The sequence below is a fragment of the Apteryx rowi genome, unplaced genomic scaffold (assembly GCF_003343035.1).
Source record: "Apteryx rowi isolate R43461 unplaced genomic scaffold, aptRow1 scaffold_123, whole genome shotgun sequence".
Classification (NCBI taxonomy): Eukaryota; Metazoa; Chordata; class Aves; order Apterygiformes; family Apterygidae; genus Apteryx; species Apteryx rowi.
Window position 1 is genome coordinate 1121936 of NW_020447453.1, and position 27885 is coordinate 1149820.

The 27885-nt window shown below is 36.4% G+C and overlaps 1 protein-coding gene across 10 annotated transcripts; it reads right to left on the minus strand.

The window, feature by feature from the left end:
- Window positions 1–24127, minus strand: CDC16 (cell division cycle 16). 10 transcript variants are annotated; one of them, XM_026055079.1, is made up of 18 exons: window positions 23944–24127; window positions 21626–21680; window positions 20596–20693; window positions 20009–20047; window positions 19045–19185; window positions 16970–17129; window positions 16436–16530; window positions 15635–15768; window positions 14030–14109; window positions 12446–12495; window positions 11679–11752; window positions 9550–9675; window positions 8149–8301; window positions 7484–7547; window positions 6110–6171; window positions 3883–4018; window positions 2866–2956; window positions 1–1720 (listed from the first exon to the last, which is right to left on the minus strand). In XM_026055079.1, the coding sequence occupies exons 1-18, from the start codon at window positions 23989–23991 to the stop codon at window positions 1455–1457; spliced, it is 1872 nt and encodes a 623-aa protein (XP_025910864.1). In that variant the 5' UTR covers window positions 23992–24127; the 3' UTR covers window positions 1–1454. The 10 variants fall into 10 exon arrangements, with proteins under 10 accessions (XP_025910864.1, XP_025910884.1, XP_025910934.1 ...); XM_026055099.1 differs by lacking the exon at window positions 20596–20693 and adding an exon at window positions 20352–20529 and having other exon boundaries at window positions 21626–21693; XM_026055149.1 differs by having other exon boundaries at window positions 21626–21693; window positions 23944–23962.
- Between the last annotated feature and the right edge of the window lie 3758 nt (window positions 24128–27885).

Consider the following 27885-nt stretch of genomic DNA (forward strand, 5'->3'; position numbering starts at 1 on the left):
TATGTGTCAGTTTCTTTTATACCTTGCTCCCATAAAGTGGATGAAAATTACTACAAGATAACAGAATATGTAAATCTTGTTTTAAAAGTATCAAAAATACATCTTTAAATCTTGTTAACACAAGTGTACAGGCATACAGTGTAGAAGTTATATTTTAGACCTACTCATGTTTTAGTCATCAAAATCAAGTAATTAGCCACTTTCATTTTTGATGAAAATCTCTGTGCACAGAAAAATTGCTGGTTCTCAAAAGCTGAGGTATTTCACACTCAAGTCTGGACTGCTAAACTTCAGGAAATCTATTCTAAACATTAAATGTCAGAACTTAGCTGGAAGCCACAGAAGGAAACATTATGACAGCTTGTAGCATTAAGTTTTTAATTTTAGCCCCTCACAGTAAGACATGTGGAACAGCCAAGAAGGGAAGGGAGAAGTTTATGCAAAATATGGTCAACATTCATGCTAAGCAGGAGAACAGAACAGCCTTGTTCTGTTTAGTGGATGAACAAATCACTGCTTCTGCTTAAGAGACACAAGCTTTGCTTCATAATTTTCAGAGAACAAATAACACTTTAAAATAACACAGTTTAGAGACTCGTAAAAACTGTATATGGATATTATTCAGTTAATCCTTTGCCTTGACAAAACAACTATGTGCAAAGAGAATGACTGCAGCCCCTACGGAAGCAGTAGACTGGCTTGCAAGTTTATTATTACACTAACTTCTGAAAAAGTAGCTCAGATGTCACTAATTCCAGGAAACATTGATTTATCTTAATACTTAGGCCATTCACATTTGTTGTCTAGTCAACTTACCAAAAACAGTTCTTAAGTTATCTTTCAGTAATACAACACAGAATAATGGTGAAGAACTGGAGTTAATAATTAGGACAAAGTATAACAAACTAACATGCTTTGTCATGAATTTAACATATGCCCAATTAGAGTCAACTGATGAAAATCATCGGAATTACTTTATAAATATATATTCCTTTAAGGAGTAATAAGCATTGAACTTCAAGAAGTTTTTGGCCTATTTACTACAAAGCATTCCTCACAGACAGGATGAAAACTCAGAAGCCACAATATATTAGGCCCCAGCTACTCAATTTAACAACATTGTAAACAATTCCATTTTAAGTATTACTTTTAAACCTCCACAGTCTTACTGATGGCAGTCACAGGGATAAGTAAACAATTTAAAAAACATTATGTGAATTTATTTTTTATTCCATTTTGTATGGTTAATTTTGTAGAAATAATAAGATTGGAAATAGTCTTATGTATATTTTTATCATCCTTAAGGCAAGCATTATTTCTCCGATGTTAAGTACAGAGAAGTAGTTTGAATTCATATAAAAATAGCAAATTCCAGAAAGTATAACACTGTAACAAAAATGCTAAAACAAAGATAACATACCTAGACAAAATTAGCCCTCTACCAGCATTTACAGTCATGTACTATGGTCTGACATTGATGTTTCTAGCATCATATCACTTTCATTCATTTCAATCTCAAAGGTTTCTTCCAGTTGACGACTAGTATCTGTACTTTTCCTTTGATGTGATGTTTCTAATGTTACTATGCCACTTTCATCTAGAGTTTGCCTTTCTATATCAAATTCTCTGAAATCCCAGGGAGGTGAAATAATGTTCTTTAATGTCTTCATTGTGTGTACATCAAAATCGTAACATCTTAATTTGTCTTTGATTTCTGTTCCTAAGGAAACAGACAAACCATTAGTTTATTCCAAGTGAACACTCCAGAATGTGCATCTCAAACCACTATCATCCAGTAAATTTTATGGTTCTGTGTTTTCAGACCAACATGAAGCTGTCACTGCTTAATGACCTAAGTTTAATAGAGTTGGTCCAGCACAATCCAGCAGCCTATGTTTCTTAAAAAATAAAATTACTAAGTACAATTCAGATTCAAAGTCTGTTATTGAAAGACCTTGGTTAAGAAATTAGTAATTTCCAATTCTCTTTCCAATTCCTAAACAGGCTTTTGTTGTTGTTTTAAGTTATATATAGTATAATGTGCATCAGCGTGTATCACACAGTTGCATGGTTCTTCCAGATGTGTTAGCTGACTACATAAGCAGCAAGACAATATTGAGAAGAAACACCTGCTTCAATTGTGCAGAAAAGTCTGCTGGAAAAGCAAGAGAGTACATAGAGGACTTAATGGCTTCAGCCTCATTAACATGCTTGAAAGGGCACCAACTGTGTAACACTCATTACAGGTAAGTTAGTAAGTCCAATGAAGCGGAAATATGTTGCAATGAAGTTTTCTGTGAAAAACCTATTTCATAGAATATAAATATTTCAAACTGTGGTAAAATAATGTATTATGGTAATGGAGCACTGATTTTACCATTTGTAAAGCTCTRTTTTTGAAGGCAGAAGGATTTATCCCAACTATTTCCATAGAGCAGTTTTGTTATTATGAAAATACCTTGCCTATACCTCTCTACAGATACACTAGCCGAAATCAAGTCCTCCGATTTTTTTTTTTTACTTTGTACTTCAACTTCAGTTTTTCCCCCATCCCCTTTGCTTTCTAAGCTGCCACAATCTTTTATATAAAAGAAATGATCACCTCCTTCCAAAGACAGAATATTTCCTTTCTTTACACTGGTAAATTATTCACTGCCAAGAGGCTTCCAAAATCAGCAGTCACTTTTTTCCCCACACTGATCAATTCCAACTCATTTATCTTGTCTCAAAAACAAACAATAGAAACCCCACTCTGCTTTGTAAGTAGACTAGGTAATGGCAGCCAATATTTTTTCCTGATGCCAGAATAAGACTCCTCTCAAAGGATTTGATGACTTTATGAGGCAGCAGAAGTGACAGACTTACCAATGTAAGCTTCAGAATCGCCAATATACATTTCTATGCAATGTCCAAGCATTGTGACTGAAAATGTGTCATCTCTCCTAAGACCAAGGGCCTGTCAAAAAAGTAGTAAAATAGTCAGCAGCAGATAAAACATTTATATATGAATAAATCCAGTATGGTTCTGAGTTTTTGTGTTTTTTTTTTTTTTTTTTTTTTTTTACTTGAAAACACTATCAGAGCATAGCCTTCACTGTAAAAGTGAATTCTTGTGCAGCCAATATAATATTGTCATTTGAACTGGCTGAAGAAAGAAAACAAAGCACAAGAACAAAAACAAAAAAGGACATGTATCCAGGCAGAGACTCATTCACAAGGCATGAAATAAAATACACTACTAAAATAATGATTATAAAAACTGTAAGGAAATCAATTTTGTATAGCTAAGCTACAGTTTACAATAAAATAGATTGAGACATGCAAACATAGTTACAACTAAGTGTATGTAACACAAGCTTTGAGGTAAGCAGAACTGCACAAAAATTCTCAAGTCAATCAACCCAAACGCTGGAGGTTCAGCATGCTTCAAAATTCAGTGTTACATTATGAAAACATGAAATCACCAAAGCTGTCCTAAAATTATAGTATACCAGTATCACATACTGGAGATCAATCTGACACAACAAAAGTCAATCTATTTTAAAAAGTTACACTTACTGTAGAATTTCTATTTCAAGACATAGGTGGGAAGTATTTCAGATCATTTCAGCTCCATGTGAAGTTTATGTATATGAAACTTATGCAACAATTATGAAATCCAATTATTTAATAACAAAGAATAACCCAACTACTAAGTTTTACAAAGTGGCCATTTTTAAATCAACAGAAAACTTGGAAAACTTTCAAAAAAWTTGCATGATAAAGTAAACACTAATTTGGACTGGATAAACTGTTGGTTCTTTTTTCTAAAAGCAAAACAGCATGCAACAGTAAATATAGAATCTGTGGCCAGCACTGTTTTAATTTAAGCAAGTTACATACCGTATGAAAATAGTCAATTGCACTTTCAAAATTGCCCATTAGACTATGTATGTAGCCAATGGCAGAGTAAGTAGAAGCATTTTGAGGAATTAGTACTAGAGCCTGGCGATGGTATTCGAGTGCCTCTTCATATTTCCTGTTAGGATTAAATACAGAATATCTGTTAGTATGCTTTAGGGTGAAAGGTGCTTTTATTCTACTATGTTGATATTTTCCTTAGCACAGTGACATACAATCCAGCCAAGAACTTCCAAATTATTGCTTCTTATTTTTGACATAAAAGAATGCACAAAAGAATCATGGATATTGACAATTTTCTTCTTCAACATAATTGAGAAATCATTGTTYCCTTTATGTAGCCCAACGGCTGTCTACAGCTAGACCCCATTTGGAGGGGATCTTAACAATTTGATATGGTAAATGGCTTTAGATGTTTAATGATCCTCATTGTAACAGTAGCTTGCTTTCTGTAGCTTTCATTTGTCTCCTCAGGGGAGGAAAGGAGAAATGTAAGAACTAAATCGCTCATTGTTTAAAATGAGAAAAGCACTCTGGGCAGAAATTTCACAATGCTTAAGTGCTGCATGCACTGGTATTTTTGTTATGTGCATTTCGCACCCATTCTTTGAATTGAGAATTATTCATTAATTAGACTGTTTATTGCATTTGTTATTTTACAAACTAAGAATTTGGCATTACTCTGAGAAATTAAATTGTCACATTTTTAACAACATGGTACGATAGTGTTAAATGAAGGTAATATTACTTGTCCGTTCAGAAGAAATTTTACTGCTAACATTTTTAACAAATTTATGCATCAAATAACAAAATATAAAGCTGTTAGAAGGCATGAGGTAACAATTAAGGCAAAAAATTTCTGCTACTGTTTGCTTACTGCACAAAACTTTCACATGGTTTGACATTTATTTCCAGTCATAGTATTTTACTTTTGAATTAGCTACCATTGTATTTTAACATGCTTCTTTCAAACGTCAGCCCACATAAAAGTTAGTGAGTGGACATCCATTCAATAAGTTTTCATAACAGCAATAATGTATATTATTAATATGAGTAAATTCAGATATTATAGACATTTAAAGTTGTCCAAAACATAAAATCAAGTTAAGAATTTAGGCAGTTGTATGTCTTTAGCATGAAAGATAGTTTACAATGTTGTTTGGAAAGCCAACCTAATGCATTTCAACTTGAACAAATAACATAGTGCAAGCTGTCCTAAATGTGAGGCAAGCAGTTACTAACTTATTGCAAGAAATTAAAAAAAGACAAAAGGAATTATAACTGAAAAAAGGATTTGAAAAAAAACCCTGCAATTATGCTAATGAATAGATTCCAGAAGCAGTGGCTTTCGTTTGACCTTGGCAGAAGGGGCAACTATTACACATCCTATTTCCTACTGAAAATGAAGGCTAATTGGCAATCTAGCACAAAGCAATTACTCCCAAAGCCAGAGCAGAAGTACATCTTATATCTACCATAATCACTTTCTCATTAGCAGCTTTGAAACAGAAATTACAGCACACATCATTTGGCCAATTAAAACCATTAAAAAAAAAACATTAAAAAAAAAAAAGATATGGTACTGATTAAACTAAAGACAATACTGGTTAAAAACAGATTAAAGTAAATAACAAGAAAATATTTCTCAATGTTAGAACTTGCATATGTATTTTGCAGTGCATCTTTTTCTTTTCCTGAAATGGAAATATGAATGAGATGCGAAATAATTCTGTCTGCAAAAACAATAAAGTAATGTTTTATTGCTCTGTTAAGGTCACTGACAATTTTACTCAAGTAAAAACAGAAGCATTAATCCAAGCAACTAACCAGCACAAAACTACCTTTATGCTTAAATCACTGGACATGGGCAAGGATGTCAGGATTTGGACAGTAGCCAGTTAGGAGTCAGATCCTTCTAAGGATCTAACAGCTTATGACAAAGTTTCTATCAAATAAGAATCAATAGTTAAGAAAAGGCTTTTGCAATAAGTACTTTAACTTGCGTGTGAAAAAACAGGATATAAGGAATGATTCATTTGTTAATATTCACAAGCTGATTTAGGGGATTTTGTTCTTATCAGGTGCTTCTACATTGCTCTTATGAGGTACTTAATGTAAATAAGTATACCTTAATGTAAACAAGTAGGCCTAGAGAAAACACATTTGTGCAGTATTCTAGATAGATGTAGCTCTATCGCTCTCTGCTTACTTGAGTTTTCTGCAGACATGTCCCAAGTTGTTCAGTAAAGGTTCCCATTTATCAACTGTTACCTGCAAAATAGCACAATAATTCAAACTGTTACCTACAAAATAGCACAATAATAATTCAAATAATTCAAATACAATCTCCTAGATTGTAGGAATTACTTGTTCAATTACTTTTCAAAAGCCATACAAATGAGCAAGACAATTCATTCATAACCAAGAAAAACTTCACAAGCATTTTCAATTCCTTTCTAAATACATACTTAAGCTCAAAACATTAACTCGGTAAAATTTTGCAATAACTAATTAAGTTTTCCAATTCTTCCATTCCCCCCAAACCAACTAAATTTCTTTAAAGGGTCAATGATATTAAACATGGATACAAAACAAACAAAACTTGTTTTCTACTTAACTAAAAGTCACATTTAAAGCCTCTCAGCTTAGGAGTACTGAAGACCCTCAAAATTAGATCTTTATGGAATATTCACAACTACTGAGGGTCTTTTTATGCTGCATCTCGCCTCCATAGTCTAACTTTATCTGTTCTAAATAAATTAGCTCATTTACAAAGCATGCAGAAGATTATATGTAAGCCACCAAAATCCTTAAATACTTTTACTGAAATTAGAAAAATCATTTGAATTTGATGCATTACGAATTTGCAGTTTGTGTGAACACACAAAAAAAACTTTGTACGTTCAAGTGTTTGGAGAATCAGGGTCATAATGGTTGAATTTTGATTCACAGAAGAACCCAAACCACAAGCACATCTGTTGTCAAACTTGTCAGTGATTATTTTCAGGAAGTTAGTTTTTGCTACTGAGCAAACCCAGAAGAGTCACCAAATTGACAACACGCTTCAAAGCCCCCCATATCTAAATCCATTCAAATTCACAATTAATTATCCCCGAGCCCATTCCCACACAGTGGCTCTATCTGGTAGATGGACTGCAATCCACACCTGCAGGATTATGTTCAAAACAAAATGGAAGTCATTCAAGAAAAGGGCTAACACTTAAGGTGGCAGGAACCATCCTCACACATGCCCAGTTCCACCGCCAGGCCAAAAGCCATTGGTCTACTAAGACCCAAGACTGAATATCAGACCTGGATTACACTGCCCACTCAACACTTACAATTATTATTTTTTTTAATTTCATATAGAAATGTCTCTTCAGTGCTATGGAAAGGCAAAAAGCAGTGATGAGTCTCATCTAAAACACCAACACACTCAATTGCAAGTAGATCAGCAAAGTTTTAAAGTCAAATTTATATTATATTGTTTGTATCTTAAAGTAAATGTGTCTTCTCACAAAACATTACAGAATTTGCTAGAGTTCTACAAATTGATGATCATGGACGTTAATAGGAAAAATACCTCATTTCCAATAGCTTTGATTTTTTCCAGTGCATCAAGAAACCATTTTTCTGCAGTTTTCCAGCTAAATATTGGGGGGGGGGGGAAAAGTAAATTAGCAAGCTTTCATTAGCAATATGAGAAAAACTGTATTACAGGGAACAATTCTTTGACATTATTTGGTCATAAATGAAGTTATCTGTAAAAATAGTAATTCAAATTTACTATATTTTGCACACTTGGCCATGTGATCCCAAGAGCTGACAAGACAAAGTTAAGAAAACAGAAGCAGCTCAAGAACATTCACTGAACAGTTCTTATATTTATGTCCTTTAAGAATAAATTTGGAATTTCCTAACTTGACAAAATACATTGCTGTACAAAGTTTTAAAACAGGTGTGCTGACTGACCCCTTTTCAAGGCATGCAACTACCCAATGATGGGCACACGCAAGATAATAATTTATCTCTGCATGTTCCCCAAACATTAATTCTTTTCTCGTTTAATCTTTAACAACCAAGAATGATTTAAAAAGCAAGGGTTCAGGGTGAACACTATCTAAACTAGAACCAAAAGAAACTTTGCATTCTACAGCTCAAAATAAGTATTTTAGTAGATATTTCAGTACATTACATTTGGGAAAAAAAATCCATGATAAAAATTTAATTTAATCTCATTTTGCTTACTCTCCATTTTGAAATGCAACCACTCCAACTTCATGCATGACAAAAGGATCCTCAGGTGCAATGCTTAAAGCTTGGCTGAAAAACCTTTCAGCTAACTTTGAGTTGTTGGTCAAACCATATTCCAGCCCAATATAGAGCATCGGCAAATGGCACCTACAAAAAAAGAGCATGTACTTATTATTCATGTCACAAACAATAAAGAAATACCAAGCGTGTTTGCATGTGTTTATGTACACACAAGTAAGAAGTTGATTTTAAATAGAGTACCAACCTAAGGGTCAATTTAAAAGATTTTATATTTGTTATTGACAAGAATTTGAACTCTGACATGAAACAGTAATTTAATCTGGAACTACATGTATAGGTTTGTATATATTTTCTCAGTGTCTAAGCTAGTTCTGAGGTTTTTTTCCAGTTTCTTTCCTACATTCCATATACAAATGGAATACGGATGACATAGTAGGATTGTATCAATAATTACACCCAAATACGATACTATTATATGCAATATGACATGATTAGTCCACTACTTGTTTTACAGCTCTCTCCACAGTATGAAGCAGCTGTTCAAGATATTACTACACAGCAGTTTATGACATGAAGTGGCTAACACAAGTTTCAGAGAACTTTCAGACAGAAAATAAATTACCTAAATAGAAACTTGATCAGAAAACAATAAATTGCTCAAGCAGACATAATCCTTTGGTCCCTCCCCGATACACTGATGCTGAATGAAGCAAGGGGTCCTCTAGGGAAAGACAGCATCAAAGGCAATATAAAAGTGGGCACAGTCAATGTTGCAAGGATGCCCATCAAGTACATTCTACAAAATGATCTGTAATGACTTTTTCCGTTTACTAGAAAATATTATGTAGTCCAAGTATAGAAAAATACACAGGCATTAGTTAGCAACATCTAATAACTTTAATCCTCAATGTAGGTTTATTAAATAGTTGCGTATAGAAACATTACTAATGCTTATCTCCTTCCCCATCCCAAGTAATCTGTGGGAACATAGTTTAAGAAAAAGGTAGATTAAACAAAGGCAAATCTTGCCTCTAATCCTACGAGCAACTAAAATGAGTACTAACAGTTTAAAGAAAATGTTTTAAGTGCTGCATACCACTTAATCGCGCCTTACTCAAATAAGCCAGCAGTGACACTATGTGTTTCTTAACACTGGTTAACACTTCAAAAATTCTAACGTTCTGAAATTGTAACAATAATCAAGTATCAAAATAATAAAGTCAACAGATCATGAAGCTATACTTTGTTCTCTCCTCTCTTGTTCTCTATCAGATAATTGTTGCAAATGTATTCCTACTCTTTAAAGGGATATATGTCATATTATAAACTATAGGAATTATTTTAACTTTTCAAAGTTGGAGGTTTTTGACATACCCTTTCATGAGCTGTGCAGCTGTGAAATATGCAGCCATTGCTTGGTCATGCTCACTCTCAACTGCAAATGAATGTCCGTATGCTATCCATGCAGGTCCATAAGTTCTCTCAAGTGTAGTAGCTTTGCTAAAAGCAAGAGCAGATCAACACAGTAAATATCTGAAAATAAATTTCATCCATTTCATCTATTTACACAGCAATGCTATGCCATGTAGTTAAGCATCTATTAACATATCTTTTGTAATGATCAGTGTAAGCTAAGTCCATTTTAAAAGTTCACCGCCAAACTATTTAACACTTAATATTTGACATTTTCAAGAATTTACTGTGTTATTCCTGTTGCTGTTCATGGAGGTCAGAAATTATTTGATATTACTGAATATAAGCAATGATATAATAGGTGAATTGAGCAAGGTATAGAAAAAGTAGTAGTGACTTTTAACACATTACAAAGTTCTAGCCATACATTTAAAAATAAATATAATTCAAGCAAATGTAAGCATCACAAGCAGGATACAAAAATACCAAATTATGAACTCATGTTGAACTGCATGTAGAAATTTTGCCATGTGACTGTACTAGTTTTAGTGAAGGCAAGAGTATTTATTTGTTGCATTTCAGACATTTGCCTTGCATCACAGAAGTATACAAAACATCACTGAAGTCTGAAAAGACATCAAGGCTGCAACCTGGAGTTTCCACAGAAAAATGGAGTTGACAGGAACATCATGAAGTTATATAGATTCTTTTCCAAGTCTTGAGACAGAAGCACTCCTAACTAAAAGCTTTATGACAGATGCGTCCAACCTCTTCTTAAAAGCTTCTTACATGGAGATCCCGCATCTTCCATAAGTAACCTACTCCATTGCTTAACTATCTTTACTACCACTTCAGTTTTTCCTAACATTTAATCTATAACTTGTCACAGTGAAACTCATTACTTCTTGTCAAGATCATGGAAAGCAGTTTGATCTCTGTCTCCTGGCACAGAACTTTACACATTTGAACATTTGCATCTTCCCGCCCTACATCCTAGACAGTTTCAATTACTTCAAAAACTTTCCTCACAGGTCAAGTTTCCCAGAATGCTTGTTTACTGCCTTCTCTTGAATTCAATTCAAATGTCTCACATCTTTCTTGAGTTCTCTACTCACTTTGACTTGACAATAGTTACACATTATAACAGAGCTTTCTTATTCTTACACAAGATGGGTGATATAGGGGACTTACGTTTTTATCCACAGTGTCTCCAGATCCTTTTCTAACAAACTGCTGCCTAGCCCACAGCTACCCCTAGCCTTGCAGTTGTATACTATATCATCTTCCCCAAGTAATTCAGGCATCTTTTTAATCATTCTATTTTTTTCAGACCCATTTTCCTCTTTGCCAAGACCACTCTAAATTCTAGTCGAGTTTTCCAACATGTTTATAGACCCTTCCAGGTAGCTTGCAGATTTATTAAAGATATTTATTTCACCCCCCAAACCACCTAAGTCTCTCAAGACAACTCCTTGAAGAATTTTACTGTGCCAGAAATTTAAATAGTCTAAATTATTAATTCATCTTTTCATGTATTGTCAATCTACAATGGGTTCCAAAGGAAAAAATGTGAGCCTTACAAGTTGGTTTAAAGCTTCTCAGTTTAGGCTTACAGCACCAAAACAAATGCCCTACTTCAGAACAAACAGCCTAGAAGTCCAAGGCTGCCTGGGCAAAGAAAGTTTTAAGCAGTCAAATGGCAGGATTTTCTATCTAACTCTTCCCTTAGAGATATGAAACCTGAACCTGGCAGAATACCTATGTGCCCTTAAGCTAAGGTCTGAGGCTTGATTACCTAACTGTAATTAGCTTGGCACCATGAGTGAATGCAGTCACTATATCCACCCATAACAGGAAGGTGACTGCATAAAGAGGTTCCAGATTAAGTCTGTAAAATATTTTTAAGGCATTGAGAACGTTGAGGTCTAATTGCCATACCAGAGGAAGGTGTATATTAAAGGAATATTTTAGAAGCAACTAGTTGACCTAGGCTTCTGTATGCTATATGAGCCTAAGAAAAACAGTGAACATTAAATATTTATTTAGCAAGTGCAACAGATTCACTAACTGAAACCGGACAAAAGTTTTACCTGAGGTATCTTCTGGCATGTTCATTTTTGTGGCCAACCATGAGATAGTAGCATCCTACTGCAAACCATGACACCTACATATTAAGTTCAAAATAGAATAGTATTAGCCATATTACACTAATTTTAGTAAAACACAAACAAGTGATATGTGACAGAGGAACAGGTGATAGAGAAGTTATGAACATTTTTCATTAAAATCACTTTCAGTTTTTAAAATAATTTTATTGGCATCTTACAGATAAGCTAGACCTGCTGGCATGTACTAGAAAYATGCATGCCATTAACTGGGTTTGTTCAATCTCAAGAACAGAAGGCTAAGAACAAATCTTATTGCCGTCTTCAACTACCCAATGGTGGGGAATAGAGAAGACAGAGCTAGACACTTCAGAGGTGCCCAGTAACAGGATGGGAAGCAATGGGCACAAGTTGCAACATGGGAAATTCAGATTGAATAAGAACAAAACAATTTTCACCATGAAGGTGATCAAAATTGAAACAGATTGCCCAGAGAGGCAATCACTGGTATCTTTTAAGTTTTTATTGACAATGAATTCCTTATGTTGAATAAATTTTACAGGTACTTTATTTTAAAAGAACCTTAATATAAGAAAGTTACAATGTAGGGAAAATAAAAGATGCAAACTATTTTCATTAGCTCCATCCAGAAACAGATTTTGAATTCTGGTTGCTCAAACTATTAAATTACAACTTCTATTTGAGGTCACCTAGAAAAAACTACCTGCTAATAAAGACTTGGAAAAACTTACAGGATTATTTGGGTACAAGTCCACCAGTTTATGAGAGAGATAGAAGAGCTCTGGATAGGAGAAGAAACAAAAGAAAATTAAAACATGCTAACACATTAAGATGTTTCAAGCCCTTTAACTTTCCACGTGAAATATGCAGAACATCTAGGGGTACAAACGCACAAACTAGCAAAGACATTTTCTGTTTAGCTATGATGTTTCTAACTGCCTGGAAAGAGATTCAATTTTTCAGTTAACTAAAAAAGTTAAATATTGAGAGCATGCAAACAAGCAGCTACACATCCCACTAATAATTATGCAACAACTTAGAAGGTCATTAACAGCCATTAAAATAAATGTCTGTAGTATTACACTTGAATGCATCTTGTAAAGGTTTTAAAAGGCCAAAGTTCAGCTTCCTACCTCTAAAAAATATAACATATTGGCTAGATTAATTTCAAAAGAAAAGTCTGGTGCTTCAATATGCTGAAAATTGAACAAAATAAAAACTCATTATTCTAATAATTCTAATTATTTAGAATAATAATTATTTTATTTTATTTTTAAGAAAAATCTATACTAGATTCTAATAAGAAATGGAAGTGATTACATACAGGTTAATTATTCTAATGCCTATGCATTTTCAAAAGAAACACTTTTACAGTACATAAGATTTCTATTTCCCTGGGGTACAGTGTTCTTAGATTGATGAATTTTGTCCTGGAGTCCTTTGCATCAGTTCTTGGTTTCAGGAAAATCAGATATACAAATCTGTTTATAAAATAATGATTTACAAAATGATTCTCAAGGCAGATTTATAAGAAAGTACTAGTACCAGTTCATTTAATGACCTATTTTTTTTTTTACAGATAATACACCATCCTTTGACAGACTGCAAATCTTATTAGCTCCTTGATTCTATTTTCCAATTGGTTTTAAAGACATCTATGCTATTCACTTGATTTGGATGTTTATATATACAGTCTGAAATGAGAAAAAGCCATCCCAGATCAAAGTCAGCTATTCTTGTAATTTCAGCAAAGATACTGCGTGATTATAAACAGATTTGAACTAGGAGGAGATCCTCACAATAGCAAATGAAAGGAGAGAGAGCCCAGAAAATTGTCCATTATGGAAAAAGACTGTCCACCTGAGCATACACACTGCTGAAGACTTCCTTCTAATATAAATGAATATATTTTCTTATGTTGTTAAGGGGAAGAAGTACATCTAGATTCTCTAGGAAGATCACCTTAAAACAGAGCTCAAACAACAGAAATGAAACAATGTAGGTCACTACCTTTCCGACTACATAGTCRCTGGTTAAAAGACAGCGGCTCTCACATTCATAATAGTAAAGATCATTTGCACAACTATTTTTTTTTCCAGTTCTGAAGCTCCCTTTCAAAGACTCCCTTCTTTCCCATTGTCCTCTTGCAACAACAGGTAGAAGAAAAAATATCTGTAGATTTTTGGATCAAATTTTTGGAGTGATTGTCCATTTTTTAACTGAAATAAGAATTAAAAACACTGAGCAACCCCCCTATATACACATCATTTAAAAAAAACTATCTTGTGATTCTAATCAAACGTTATGTTTCTTACCATTTGCTTTATTTAGCTCCACAAGTGTCCCTATATGCACAGGTAAACAGTTTGCATGGAAGGGATCTTTTTCCATCACTCTAAAAATAAGAAGAATAATGTGCAATACACATTTCAAAACCTTCAATGTATTAGGAACAAGCTGCTTTTATAGTATGTAATGTTCAGGTTAATTACCACTTTAAGACAAGCATTTGCGACTAAAAGAGAACTATTCACAGCATAAAAGCTAATTTTAAGAACAGAAAAATACTGACATTAAATATTAAATTAAATATTAACATAAATATTAAATTTAGCTTAACAGACAAGGATAACAAAATTCTGGCAGGCTGAATATACAATTAGAAAAACAGAATATGAACCAGCAGACAGCAAGCAACATTTCTATTCATATGACTCATAAGCTCCATAGGCTTAACAGCAACTTTAAAGTATTAGTCCTCAACTTCCTGAGCTTAAGGGAACAAGAGCTACAACACTAAGCAGTATGCCACAGGAAACATACTTAGTTGAATTTTAAACTTTTATATTTCCTGTGGCTGCTAAAAATGGAAGAAAGTCTCACAGACAACAAGCTGCATACAGGACATGGCTTACAGGCAATCGCCCATTCCATAAGGATTGGCATTTGATAAACAGAGGGGGGAAAAAAGATTTTTTGAAATATGTTTGCAAACTCTTAAATCAGAAGTACAATGTTACAACATCATTCTCTGAGAAGAGATACACTTTGAGACAGTTAAAGCTTTGAACGATTTGAAAGTGTAAACTAAGTATTTGAAATGCCAAAAGAAAATAAAGTATACAAAATGCTCTCTTGAAGGAAATCTAAAAATTTGAAGTTATCTGGACTTCTAAGACCCCCATTTCCAAGCTCTGGAATCTGTGGCATTCTGCTTCTCAGAAGATATATACACTTCTCCCACTTTCTGCTGCAGAAGGTGTGGCAATTAAGAAACTTCAGATAAAAGATGTGATAATATAATTTTATTGACTTCAGTGGAGTCATTTACTCCAATGGGATCATGATTTTACTCAGATATTTACATTTTCACCAGCAGCAAGTATTCTCTACAGCATTCCCAAACTCTTGCCTGTATTGGGCTCCAAAGAATATTCTACATGGTGATGGCTTCCTTGAGCTAAGAAAAAGTTGTATTACAAACAATAAAACTGAAATGTTTATTTTGCACTATAGTATTTTGAGACTATGCAGTACACACACAAAAATATAGTTTTCCTAAAAAGATATAAGTATATCAGGGCAGCACAAAACAGCTCCACAGCCATGGGAATCATACTTAGCAAGTCAGGGCAATCATACTTCCCAAACAGCCAACAGATCCAAACCTGTTCATTCTGCAGGCCAGATCAGAAGTAGGTAGAGAACATGAGAAACTGAAGGTAGCAGAGGAAGGAAGAGGATGGACAGATGTGCAGCACAGTGTTGATTAAATGGAGTTTTGCTTTGGTTGTCAAGTTATTATGCACGTCAATGCGCTGAGCAATGAAATTCATAAGTCCAGACATAATTCTTATTCTACATGGTACAAGAACAAAAAAAGCCAACCAACCAACCTCAAAGTTGCTTTGCATACTTACACCGAAGTAAGCTTGTAGCACATTTTGAAGTCACAGTTATAATAATGCCTTTCAGCTAAGGATACTACTACATCCAGATTTTCCTGGAGACCATCTACAGATTCAGGAATTACTGTTTCACTGGGTTTATTATACTGAAAGACAAAAAAAAAATTACACTCAAAACAAGTGAATCCTACTTAAAATGAGAAGATACAAATATTAGTATTTATTTTCAGTTCTAAAAGACTAACTGCATTAAGCTTCTTAAAATTCTTAGTTTTAAACGGGAAGCCCATAAACCCTGTATTTGGTAAAAAGGTTCTTTATAATATACTTTAAAAACTCATTTTACAGTGTGAAAAATACTTGACTGTTAATAATTGAAGTGCAGGCTCTAGAAATGAACGCTTGAGTGACACAGTTGGCTTTCAATGCCATCACATTATCTTCAGAAAAAGAATTTTGGAATAATCTTGTTATAGACCATTAGTGCCAGAAAACTGACATTTTATTTGCATTAATAATACTGTTCTCTGTTCTCTTTTCCCACCTATAAGTTTCTCGTGAAATAAAGCTGGAAAAAAAAAAAAAATCAATTTCAAGTTGCCACCAGCCAAAACTATAAAACTCCAGAAAATGAATTTACATGAAGCTATTTTTCTACCACCTATAAAGTGACATCTACTACATCATAAATTTTAAAATAACCAAAACTGTAACGTCCTTCTGTTTTTTCAAAGTAAGGGAAGCACAGAAAATTTACATCTAAAGTCAAGACTTCCATGCAGCTCTTCAGCTTTTTAGTCAGTTTGTTTTTACCTTTTTCAACTTATTCTCAAATAAGAAGTGCAGCAATTCTTGTTCTTCTTCTGTACATTGTTTACTAAGAGGTAGAGATTCAAGAAGTTCTTTTTCTGTGTGAATAAAAAAATAATTTGAAATAGTCATATTAGAGAAGAAATGGTAAGATCAAACATTTATAGAACTTAGATATGCTCATCCCAAAACTACAAGGAAGATAACAGTACAAATACACTAAAACAGATAATACTACTAATTTCAGAAATTAATGATTGAATTCTTTTAATTCTTAGCATTGCAAGATTAAAATCGAAAGTTTCAATGTAGATTTGAGTGGAATATAATTTTCACTCATTTCATAACTTTATATTTACCCTTTTAATACACCCATCACCTAGTACTTCACTGATACCTGGGTGCAACCTATTCTTTCATAACACTTTGAAGTCTGTTACTTGTGGTATTGCTTTAATTTTTACCCAGAAAAAGGTAGAAAAGGAGAAAGCAGCTAAATGTTACTTGTATTAGAGAAGCAAACACTGCTTGCCAGACCTTCTTGCGCTGTCAGCATATGGTGCGATGTTAAAAGATCAAATGCTTCAAAGCAGTAAACGTCAAGCTTCAAGGCCTCTTTGTAGCTGTATGTTGCTAGGGTTCTATTATCCAAAGCATCATAGATCTTCCCTCGCAAAAGGCATATAGAGCTCTTGATCTGGTGGAAAAGCAGGGCTGGAGGTCAAAGACTGAATCAATGTTTGTAATTTGGTTTTGAGCACAAATCAAAAGGGCTCCCTGAAAAGTAAAAAGCATTTCATGTATGATGAAACCTGATTTTCTAGTGCTGTCTTGAAATAAAATATCTTTTCCTAATAACTTAAAAATCAAGTGAATACTGTCTCAGGTTATTTACTGCCAAACATGCCAGAAATAATTAGAGGAAAGAACAGAATTTATCTTTCCTAATTCATGTATCCAACTTTCTGATACAGAGTTCTAAGCTATTTAAACTAGGTTCCCTTCATAAGCAGAGGGAAATGGGCACTTCCAGAGGGCAATGCACTTCTCTGTTGACTGTTAAAGACAGCGCGGCATTGGAATCTAATTTTCAAAAATCTTAAATTAAATCAGATGAGCGCCATCCTAACAGTCAGCATTTCAAACAAGCTGTTAAATAGTAAGACTACTACTAAATATAAATACCATTTCACAATAAAAATCCACAAATAATAGAATTGTGGTTTTACCCTCTAGATTTTAATTAAAACACATTTCATGCAAGACAAGAAATACCACAACAGAGATGAAAAAGATCAAACCAATGGACTCAACTAATTCAAGCAGAACAACATATTTTAAACAGGCTAACTCTCACTCAAGAGTGCACATACTAGAAACAGCATAGCTGCATTAACAACTAATATATCCTACAGGCTGGTAAAGCAGTAATGCTATTACCAGTCACTCTTACTCTGAAAGAAGTATCCACACAAAGAGTCTTAGTAATTTATTGGCTTTTGAAGCTACACTCGAAGACAGCATTTTGATTAACAATTTCTTGTAGCAGTGCCACCTTCAGCAGTTCCCCGCTTTGGCAAACCAAACCCATCCTCCTTGCATTAGCAAACTACGTTATCACAAGCATTTCTGAAGATCAGAACTGATGAAGTTGAATTTTTTGGCTGGGTTATTTTTCAGTCAAAACAGTTTCCCAGTTAGCTCAATGACCAGCCACACAAACACTTGGACCAGCACACCATGGAATAGGGAGAAGACAGTGAAGGAGCAAGAATGAACAGACAAAAGCTGAGTACTATTTTATTTGCTAGAAGTGCCACCTTAAATATATTATTGACAGCTATTAAGGTGCACTGCAATAACTCAGTCTAATCAACTTCTGCCTTAAGCCCATTAATACCAGCATTAGAAAATAAGTTCACGTTGATGATCTAGCCCATTTTGCTATCCCACTTTTACAGGAAAATTCTGTTTGTCAATCACCTTCACTGCAATTTCAGCTAGTGAACTTCATTTCACAACTTGGCAAGCAAAGACTCTTCATAGAATCAGTTCATATGGCTCAGCTTAAACATGGCAATGATCACTCACAACCACATGCCCATACAGAGAATTTTTCCACTGAGCTTCAAAAATTTCACCTTAGCCCTACATAATTTTCAAGTGTGATCAAGCAATGTCCCACTGAAAACACCCCTTGAGCGATTAAGGAAATCTCTTATTAAAATGTTTGATGGGGAGGAAAGGTTACTTTATGATCTCAGGACCTGCAGCCCAATTGAAAGAGATGAGAGTTTACATTATCAAGACTCAATTACAGCAGACCTAGCATTCTAAAAAACAATGCTAGATCAAAAACTTCAGGCAAAGCATCTGTAAGTAATTTATGGGAAGTTGTTGCAAAGTGCTCTTCATATTTCCAAACCAAGTTATTTTTGTTCAGGCAGGCTAACATCTAACTTCTGACTGCATTTTTGAAATTTACATTATCTAAAGAAGAAAGCTTAAACATGTACAGAGTTTCAAATTCAAATAACTCCAAAAATCACTTTCTGACATCACAAATATTTTTTCTCAATTATAAAAACATCTGGTTAGAAATTGTCACTTACAGAGGATTGTGACACCTCCCAGTCTGTGGCAGAGTCTTTCAATCCACTTTCATCTTTCAAGTACTTTTCGAAAAGTCTTTTATTGATTGGTTCTTCCATGTCAAGAATATCCAGGGCCTGTTGATGTTCTTTTGCAGCATACTAGCCACAAACACGTGCATGTAAAAAACAAGGTTGGGGGTTGAAACATCTGTACATAAAGCACCAATAAATATAGTGTCATAAATCAAAGGCAAGGATTATAGCAACTAGTGCCTAACAGCAGTATTTTCATTCATGCAGGTTCTTATTCGGGTATATATCTATTTACCATCACAATCAGCTATTTCATTAGTTATCTGTAATACATAACTAAAACTTACTAAATTAACACCAACAGAAAAATCTATTATTTGGCGTTATGCAAACATGGAAATACATATGCTTCTAAAATAATTAATACAGGTTTTAATAAAATTCTTAAAATTATTATAGAATAAACACATTTTTCTATTTTACACACTACCTGACTCAATCTATCAGTTGATTCTATTTGTCTGTGGAAGCACTGCATTTTTGTATTTATATATGACATCTTATACTGAAGGATAAAGCTACTAACTATATTTACATGTAAAGCACATGACCTCTGGATGGACCACAACCAACCAATTAAAAATGTAAATATGTAGATATGAGAGAAAAAAAAATCATTCATATTCTTGTCCCACAAAATATTACAGGAGTATTTTGTTTCCTGGCAAAATGACAATTGAACTTCTTCAGAATAGTACCATGGTGAATACTCCAGCAACCATACTGAAGGCTAAAGGATGAAGTCAACCATGACAAAATTTAAACCTGTTATTCCAATGAACATAGATCCTCAGACATCTACACTGCCTCTCAGCTACCTAGTCTTCTCAGATGCGTATCTTTTATTTAGTTTGGTTTGTTTCCAGTAGAGACTAAACCACATACTCACATGACATCTAGCTGCAAGGTATCGACATGCTTCATACAACTAAAAGAGAAGTTTCATATATATATGTTAGTTATTAAGAGACAGCATGTTGTTCACTCACACTGCTATTCTCCCATCTGTTCTTTCCTTTATCGGTTGTAGCTTTTTCTTCATCCCTTTCATGTGAAAACAGCTTTCCTTGACAAAATAACTAAGGATCGTATAATTCAGCCTGTAACACTCTTAACCGTTAAACTCTTTATTCAAAGGACACTTTCTTCACTCTTGCCTTCACCTCTCATTAGCAGAGTTGAAGGACAACTAAAACAACTACACCTTAAGTGATGCCCCCACCATCCCATACCTGTTGGCCTGCTGTAGTTCCATACTTGGACCCCTTCTCTTCTCTGTGACTCTGCCCGGGATCAGTAGTTTCATTCTGGCTGAGTGAACATGTAGCTATATTTGGTTTAAATAAACTGCATTATGCAGGTTTTATAATCAATCTTCCCTAAGAAGATTCTTTGATGTTGAAGAAGTCACTGTGGTTAGTAATAGAGTTTAAGAAATGGATCAACAGCAGTAAGTCTTTGTCCAAAATGACTTACCTTATCCAATTTCCGCGATCGAAGGGCATGTGCTGCCCTATGATACTGAGCTGTTAGGTAAAGACACTGGGCCAACCAATAGATATCTTGAGGTTCCTCTTAAAAAAATTAACAGCAAATTATAAACCATTAATTTATACTATATCTTTAAACACTTTTATGCAGAATATTTACTTTTGTTTCACTGGAAAGTAAGTACTGATCTTCCCTGTTCTAGTCTCCTATTAAGTTACAAAGTTTTAAAAAATATATATATATATATATCTGTCAGAGATTAAAAAGAAAAAGAGTCAGATTTGAACTATAAATATATCAGATAACACAATGGACAGTGAATACAAAGAATCTCATACTAGCAGGTGTGTCATGAGACAGACGGAGACAGGAGCAACATAGATGAAAACAGTGTAGAACAGTTGTAGGTATCCAGCCCTTGGACATACTCAGGGCAGGAAAAAAAACCCCAACAACCCATAACTGTCTCTAGAAAAAAAAAAAAATCTATGAAAACCTAATAGTGAAAGTGAAAGCATTAGACTTTTGCAGCTTGAAGTTATAAGTGTTGCAGGAGCAGAGCTTAGTACTGCCTTACATTATTAGTAACCACAGTTTTTGTGGGATCAAGCCATTGAAATCATTTTAAGAGATGGGAATGGACCATGGCTGTAGGCAGAAACAAGCTAACAACATCAAGTCACTCTGCAAACCTGGGTTATATCCATCACACAGAGCAACAGCAAATCTGGTAAGGAGCTACCCTTGTCTCCTGCAACTCTTTCATCCCTTGCCTCTCAAGGTATGCACTTTATGGGCTGGGCCATCCAGTAATTTTAATACAAAGTTCAAAAGGGAAGGAAGGTTGGCCCTGTGCTAATTGGACGGGTGGCATTCCAGAGATCACAGAAAAGGATTTACACAAAAACACCCAAAACTTCAACAATAGTCAAGAAGCTTTAAAAAACATAATGAGAGTAACAGAAAGACATTTCAGCTCCATTAACAAAATACAATGGAAAAAGCAATTACTTACCGTGAGATAGTGAAGCTACTTTGTCTGCCCAAAATAGGGCACTTTGATACTGTTGCTGTAAAAGAACGCTATAAAGAATTAGTATCAATTTGGGGTTAGTTTTCCCAGCTTATTTTGAAATATAGTTCACACTATTCTCATTGAATGTTTTATTATATATGTCTTCTCTGATGAATGGCAATTCACATTTGAGTTCTTCATAAGTTCAAAAAACCAAATAGTTTAAAAGGCCCAGTCCCATAACCCCTGCAAGACCAGCAAAAGGTCAAGTAATTTGAGGTGAGGTTGTTTATTTTCAATAAAAAGTAGATATCACTGACCAAAAGGTATGTGCTACATAATTATGACAATGTCATTCATTGGTTTGCTACCACCGCAAAGTAGCATGAATTTCCCCCTCCAGTTAACATAAACATTGCATTTTAGAAGAAATAGAGTACTGCGTAAAAAAGGACATAAGTTGCTTCAGGAAAGTCTAACAGCACTATCTATGATTAAGAAATTTTCACAGTCAAGATGCTCTAATTTCACATAATCCATAGTCCTCATGGGGACCAAGAAGGAATTTCTCCTTACTCTTGATACACACTCTGACTGTCAGGTCCATTGTTCAGGAGGACAGGGTGAAGCAGGGATGACTGGGGGCAACTGGAGAATGGATGGAAACAGGGTTTGCAGATATGTCCCACTAATTTGGGCAGCTAAGCTTACTATCAGATTTGGGAGCCAGGGAAAACCTCATAAAGTTGGCTGGGATTATTCTCTGAGAAGATCAGCAGGGGCTACTACTTTTTCTTTTTGTCCTTCTCTATGCTACCACACACAGTATGCTTCCCAGGTTCTGCTTAGCATTTTATTTAACAGATAGCTGCTTATTGTTGCAAGGACTTGCAACACTAGAAAAGCCCTGATCACTCTTGCTCTTTTCCATAACGTTACAGTTGGGGTTTATGTTAAATGAATCTTAAATGAAAACTGTATTATGACTTTGGAGAAGAGGTTTTGCAGACTCTTCTGAAACAGACATTGATGGTATGTTTTCTAGTCATCACGAAGCACTATGCTTCATGAACTAAGYGGTCCTTTTTATCCTGTGTATCCTGTTCCACACTCCCCTCTTGGGGGGGATTATGAATGCTCAGCAACCCTGCCAAGATGACAGTTGGGTTTCAAATTGTATACCAACCCCCCGAAATTTTTTTTTCCAAAAAACCCAGATATATAAACAGCTGTCTATGAGAACTAAGGTTTAAATAACTCTCTCAGCATCATGAAAGAAGGGTGTAATTCAGGCCTACAGACAATTATACAACTTTTGGCAGCAGTTCTACAATACTATAAACTGCCTATATTGCTCAAAGAAGGAATCCCCTTCCTCAGAACTGCACAATTGTCTATACAGCTATAAGGCAAAGTAGCTTGGTGAATCAGGTTAACCAAAACAAGCTCAGCAAAACAGAACAATAAAATCAGCCAAATTAATTTAGCTCCCCAATCAACCTCCTAGGCAGATTTGCTGGCCATGCGTACCAGTATTTGTGCTAACAGAAGAGACAGTTTCTTGCAGTGGTGAAGCCAGTACAAAGTCTTTGAACTAGAACATAGCAGTGCTGTTTCATATTATAGTTAACCTAGTTGATTAACACATTTTTCCTCTTTTTCTTTTTGGTAGTAAGTTTGCACCACAGCACTGTAACTGCAGAATTCATTAACAAAAGAAAACACGCCTGCCTTTCTTCTAATAGCTCGCAGTGAATTAGGTTAGTATGACGGGCATTGATAATCCTTAGGTAAGCATAGTCCAACTGGTACAGCCCATAAGTGCGGGAGGGATCCTGTAGACAGTGCCCTCCTTCCCCACACACCCCGTGCTCCAAAGGGGGAGAAAAACCTGCAGCAGTGCCCCAGTTCCCTCGCTAAAAGGCCACATGCCACCCCACGCAACTGCCTCAAACACAGACTGCACAGGCAGCATTTCCGGCCCACCGCACTCCTCTCTCTCCCCCCAACGCTCCTTCCTTCCCGGGAGGAAACAGGGCATTATTTAAAACTTAAACCCCACAGGGGCTGCCGGACTGCAGAGACCGGCACCTGCCCCCCGCCGCCCCCGGCAGCGGGGCCGAGAGCGGCTTTGCCGCAGGGACGGGCAGCGGGACAGCGGGCCCTTTCCTGCAGGGCTCCGGCGGAGCCCTCCCGGTCCCCTGCAGTCGTTTCCCTCCCGGGGCAGCGAGGCAGGCGGCGGGCTGGGGCGGGGAGGGGAAGATAGCGGGTAGCGGCGCACCAACGGTCGCCCTCCCTCCCCCCCCGCCGCCCCTCACCTGGTCGATGTACTGCCGCACCCGCTTCCTCAGCCGCTCCAGATTCATCCTCCTGCGCGGGGAGAGGGGGGCTGGAGGCTACGGGAAGGCGGAGGGAGGGACGCGGCGCCCGGCCCCGGGTAGCGGCCCAGGCGCCAAGCCGCCGCGCTGCCACCGCTCGCCTCTCCGCCGCCTTCCCGCTAACGCGCCCCGCCGGCCGGTGCCACGCTCAAAGCCGCCCCCCTCCCCTTCCTGTCCCGTCCCTCCCCCCTCCCGCCCGGCTGGAAGCAGCACCCCGCCCGCCTGGTTCCGGGAGCGCCGCGGCCCGCCCCCGGCAGGGGGCGCCCCAGCGCGGCACGACGCCTGTTTTTCCCTTGAATTTATTCCGAGGCCTTTTCTCCCCGGTTGCGAGGCTGAGGCCGGGGCCGGGGCCGGGGCCGGGGTCTGGGTCTGTGCAGAGGCCCGTCCCCCAGGCGTTCGCGCAGGCCTGGCTTCAGGGCAGGCGGCTGTGCCTGGAGCAGGGCTGACGCTGCTTCCCCCGGAGAGGGAGACCTGCAGTGACCCGAAAAGGCCCCAGCTTGAATCAGCTAGGGCTTAATCATCTAACCTGGGGATTGCAGGTTTTAATGGTTCTGGAGACACGGAGCGGAGCTCTCGAGCGATCAGCTGTGGAAACGTAGTTGAGGCCACACACATGGAAGAGACTCCCCTTTGGTGACCAGGACCTCAGGGTGGCTGGAAAAACAATTTCTGAAGGGCTTGCCATAAGCTTATGTACCAAGAGTGTTTGTATGATTGCAGGTGTGGTTTAGAGGTAAGGGAAGAGCATCTTTCAAATGGGGTGCTGAAGCAGAGCACTGTTTATTGGTGTGTTGTACCATGCCAACCAAAAAGGCAYAGAACCATAAAACAAAGCTCATTTTATGTCCAGGACGTAAAATGCCAATGGAATCGAATAACACCATGTTTATTTGTTTGCTTTTGGATGTTATTAGTTCATTTTTACATAATATATGCAGGTCGACCAAATGTAATATATCTAGAAGTTTTTAAATGTACAATTCAGTATGTGATGTAAATGTTATGGATGCTTGCAGAGATCATAGACTGCGTATCAGGAGGTTTTCTAGAAGTCCTCCATGGTTTAACTATTTTTGGTATTACATAGATTAGAGAATCATTATCCACTAGGATATTGCAGAAAGATGTTGGCTTTTACTGCTGAAGAACAGATAAGTGAACTGTTAAAATACCTTACTGTCAGTCTTACAGGTTTGAACTAATTAAGATCCTGACAAATACATCTTTGAAAATGTGAAGTGTATGGCTTGCTCAAGAAGAGCAGTCAATTATATTTTTTGGTGAGGAACAATTGTCTTAAAGTTTCAGTGTACAGGAGGCTGCAAAGATGGCAGGCACATAGTCACAAACAAAAAATATTCATCTGAGAAAAATGGGAGCCATCTGCCCTCTCGTGATCTATTTGCACTAGTTCCACTTTGATGTAAAACTGTTTGACTTCAGTGATTTACTCTTTTTATGAATTAGGTCAGATTTTCACCTCACAGTATGTCACTCTTTGGGGGTTGGTATTTTTCACTAAGTGTGGCTTTATTGTAGAGGGTAGATAGTGATTTTGATGACTGTGCAGTGTAGGAATAATTTTGCTTTTTTACTCAGCTGCTTTTATAAGTCTGTTTTTTTTATGTTTCAGTAACAGAGGTCTTCGGGAAAGCAAAATCCTTGTTTGTCTTTCCATTAGCTCATGTAATGAAGAGACTAATCCTTTTATTAGTTGTTTCTGTAGATCCAACAGCTCTGAAGAGATTTAACATCATGTTTAGCTTGCCTGAAGAAATCTTTAGCTATCTAAATATCTTCTATGACCTTTCTATCATTCTGTGAATACTTCAGCATAAGAGATGATGCAATCAAACTTTTTTGTACCTTTTGTTCAGTGAAACTTGTAGTTTGTTACGAGTACTACCGTTCTGCTGGTTGTATTTGTTGGTTTAAAATCTCTTTGAAAATAGTACAGTAGCTAATGGTATATGTGTTTGTCAGTTTGCAGATCACTTTATGTACAATAAAAGAAGTTTGATACTATTTAGAAACTACTGAGTGATGGAGCCCACAATTTGCTAATAAGTGGTATATTTCCCTCTTAAACCAGGTGCAATGGTAACTTATCGAAATTCAGTGTTTTCTATTAAATGTGAGATACTGTGGCAGTGGATTGCAGAATCCTATAAAAGAACAAGATACATTTAAATATCTTGATAGAGGATGAGTTTGGAGGATAGAAATTTATCAAATGCAGAACAAAAAGACCCAGGAGTTTATGCTAACCTTTAACGTAAAAGTCTGGGTTGGGTAAGAAAAAAAAGATACACAGGAAGTGTGGGGGTAGGAAGAGAAGAACATGCTTTTATTGAGGATGGTTAACAGTAAGAGCAGCCATAGTCAAAGGGAGCTGGTCTGAAACACACAGAGGATCTGTGATCTGCAGGATCTTGGCCAGGCCCAAGGAATGCTCTATGAAGGTGAGGAAACCAAGGTACAGACATGCATGTAGAACATATTATTTTGTTAACATCTGTACAGTTCAAATGCTGTCAAAGTAAAGGGTAAATGATCTCATGATACTCTGTAACATGTGTGTGCTATATGCTGTTCTCTCACGTTCCCCTGAAAAGTTAGCTTGTCCGAGTGAGTTGCTTGTGGGCTTGGAGCTCTGAGAAATGGTTGCTAAAGCTGGGCTGGGAGGCTATGTCAGTGCTGCTCCGGAGGGCCCTGCTCCGGTGGGCTGCCAGTCCCATTTCTGCAAAGGGAAGCTGCTCTTACCTTGCTGCTCATTAAGGAGTTTGCCATTCAAAGAGAGTGACCTTAGAGAACGACTCCAAAGCTTTGCTCCTCCACTGGGAATGCTGTAGGTGTGTGGGCAAATAGGACTCACATGCGTGGCTGTGAACTGGTTGAACCTTAAAAAATTATTTTAGGTGTAAACATGGAGAAAATTGTATTTTAAGTAGTTCCTAATGATACATAGGTTTCTCTTTCAAATTCAGTAGCAGTAAAGTGCTAAACTCTTTTAATGGTTAAGAGGTGTTGATACACCTAGTGTTTTGCTAATAGTACTTCTAATAGATGTGAAGGTACGCAGAGTCACTTAGAACAAACTGCTTTACAAGATACTGCACACTAACATCTTAAATCTTGCAAGGAAGGGTAGGACTCCACATATTAAAACTTTCCTACTTTGTGGAATTTTGTATTGCATTTTAACTGCATTGAAAACCTTTTTTTTTTTCTCTCTCTCTTTTGTTCTAAATATATCTCTACGTACAGTATTCTGGTAGTAGTACATAGCTTCCTGTTGCTGCTTTTAGATTTTTTGTTTCTGAATCAGTTTGGTGTTTGTGCATGTGAACTTGATCCAGTTTAAGTGTTTATATTCATTTGGGGTTTGTATGCCAAAAGGTTTTCCTTTTACTTGGAAAGGTTTCCTTGTTTCTGTCTTGAAGTATTGTATTTGGAGCAAGACGATATGTTAGGCCTTCAGAATAGAGAAATATATTGTAGAGGTTGCCTGAAATGCTCCAACAGCAGGTGTTGTTTCTTCTGGGAAAGGTTTCAGAGACTGCTCCTTGCTCAGCTGTTTGACACCATATAATATACTATAGTCTTGATCAGGTTGGGAGCATCCATGGCATACACATAGATGGAAAAGGGATGAGAAGTGAAGCAATTGCCTTTTGTCATGTATCCTAACAGCATTCTTCAACTATCTTACAAAACTCATGTCTTTTCACGTAGAAATGATATAATCTGTTTTACTTCTAGTCTGAATAGCATGATATTACTTTCTATATCTGGATCTTGTAACTATTATTTGATTGCCCACCATGAACTACATAAGCTGTCAAGAGAGCAGTCTACTGAGTGTATTTAATTTTTTTCTCT

What these genes read in the sequence shown, in the direction of transcription:
- CDC16 (XM_026055079.1), bottom strand. Translation starts at nt 23,991, where the DNA reads ATGAATCTGGAGCGGCTGAGGAAGCGGGTGCGGCAGTACATCGACCAG. An exon ending in CATGTCTGCAGAAAACTCAA is followed by an intron (nt 4,019 to 6,109) that starts GTAAGCAGAGAG and finishes TAATCCTAACAG; the next exon opens with GAAATATGAAGAGGCACTCG. An exon ending in CAATTGACTATTTTCATACG is followed by an intron (nt 2,957 to 3,882) that starts GTATGTAACTTG and finishes CTTTTTTGACAG; the next exon opens with GCCCTTGGTCTTAGGAGAGA.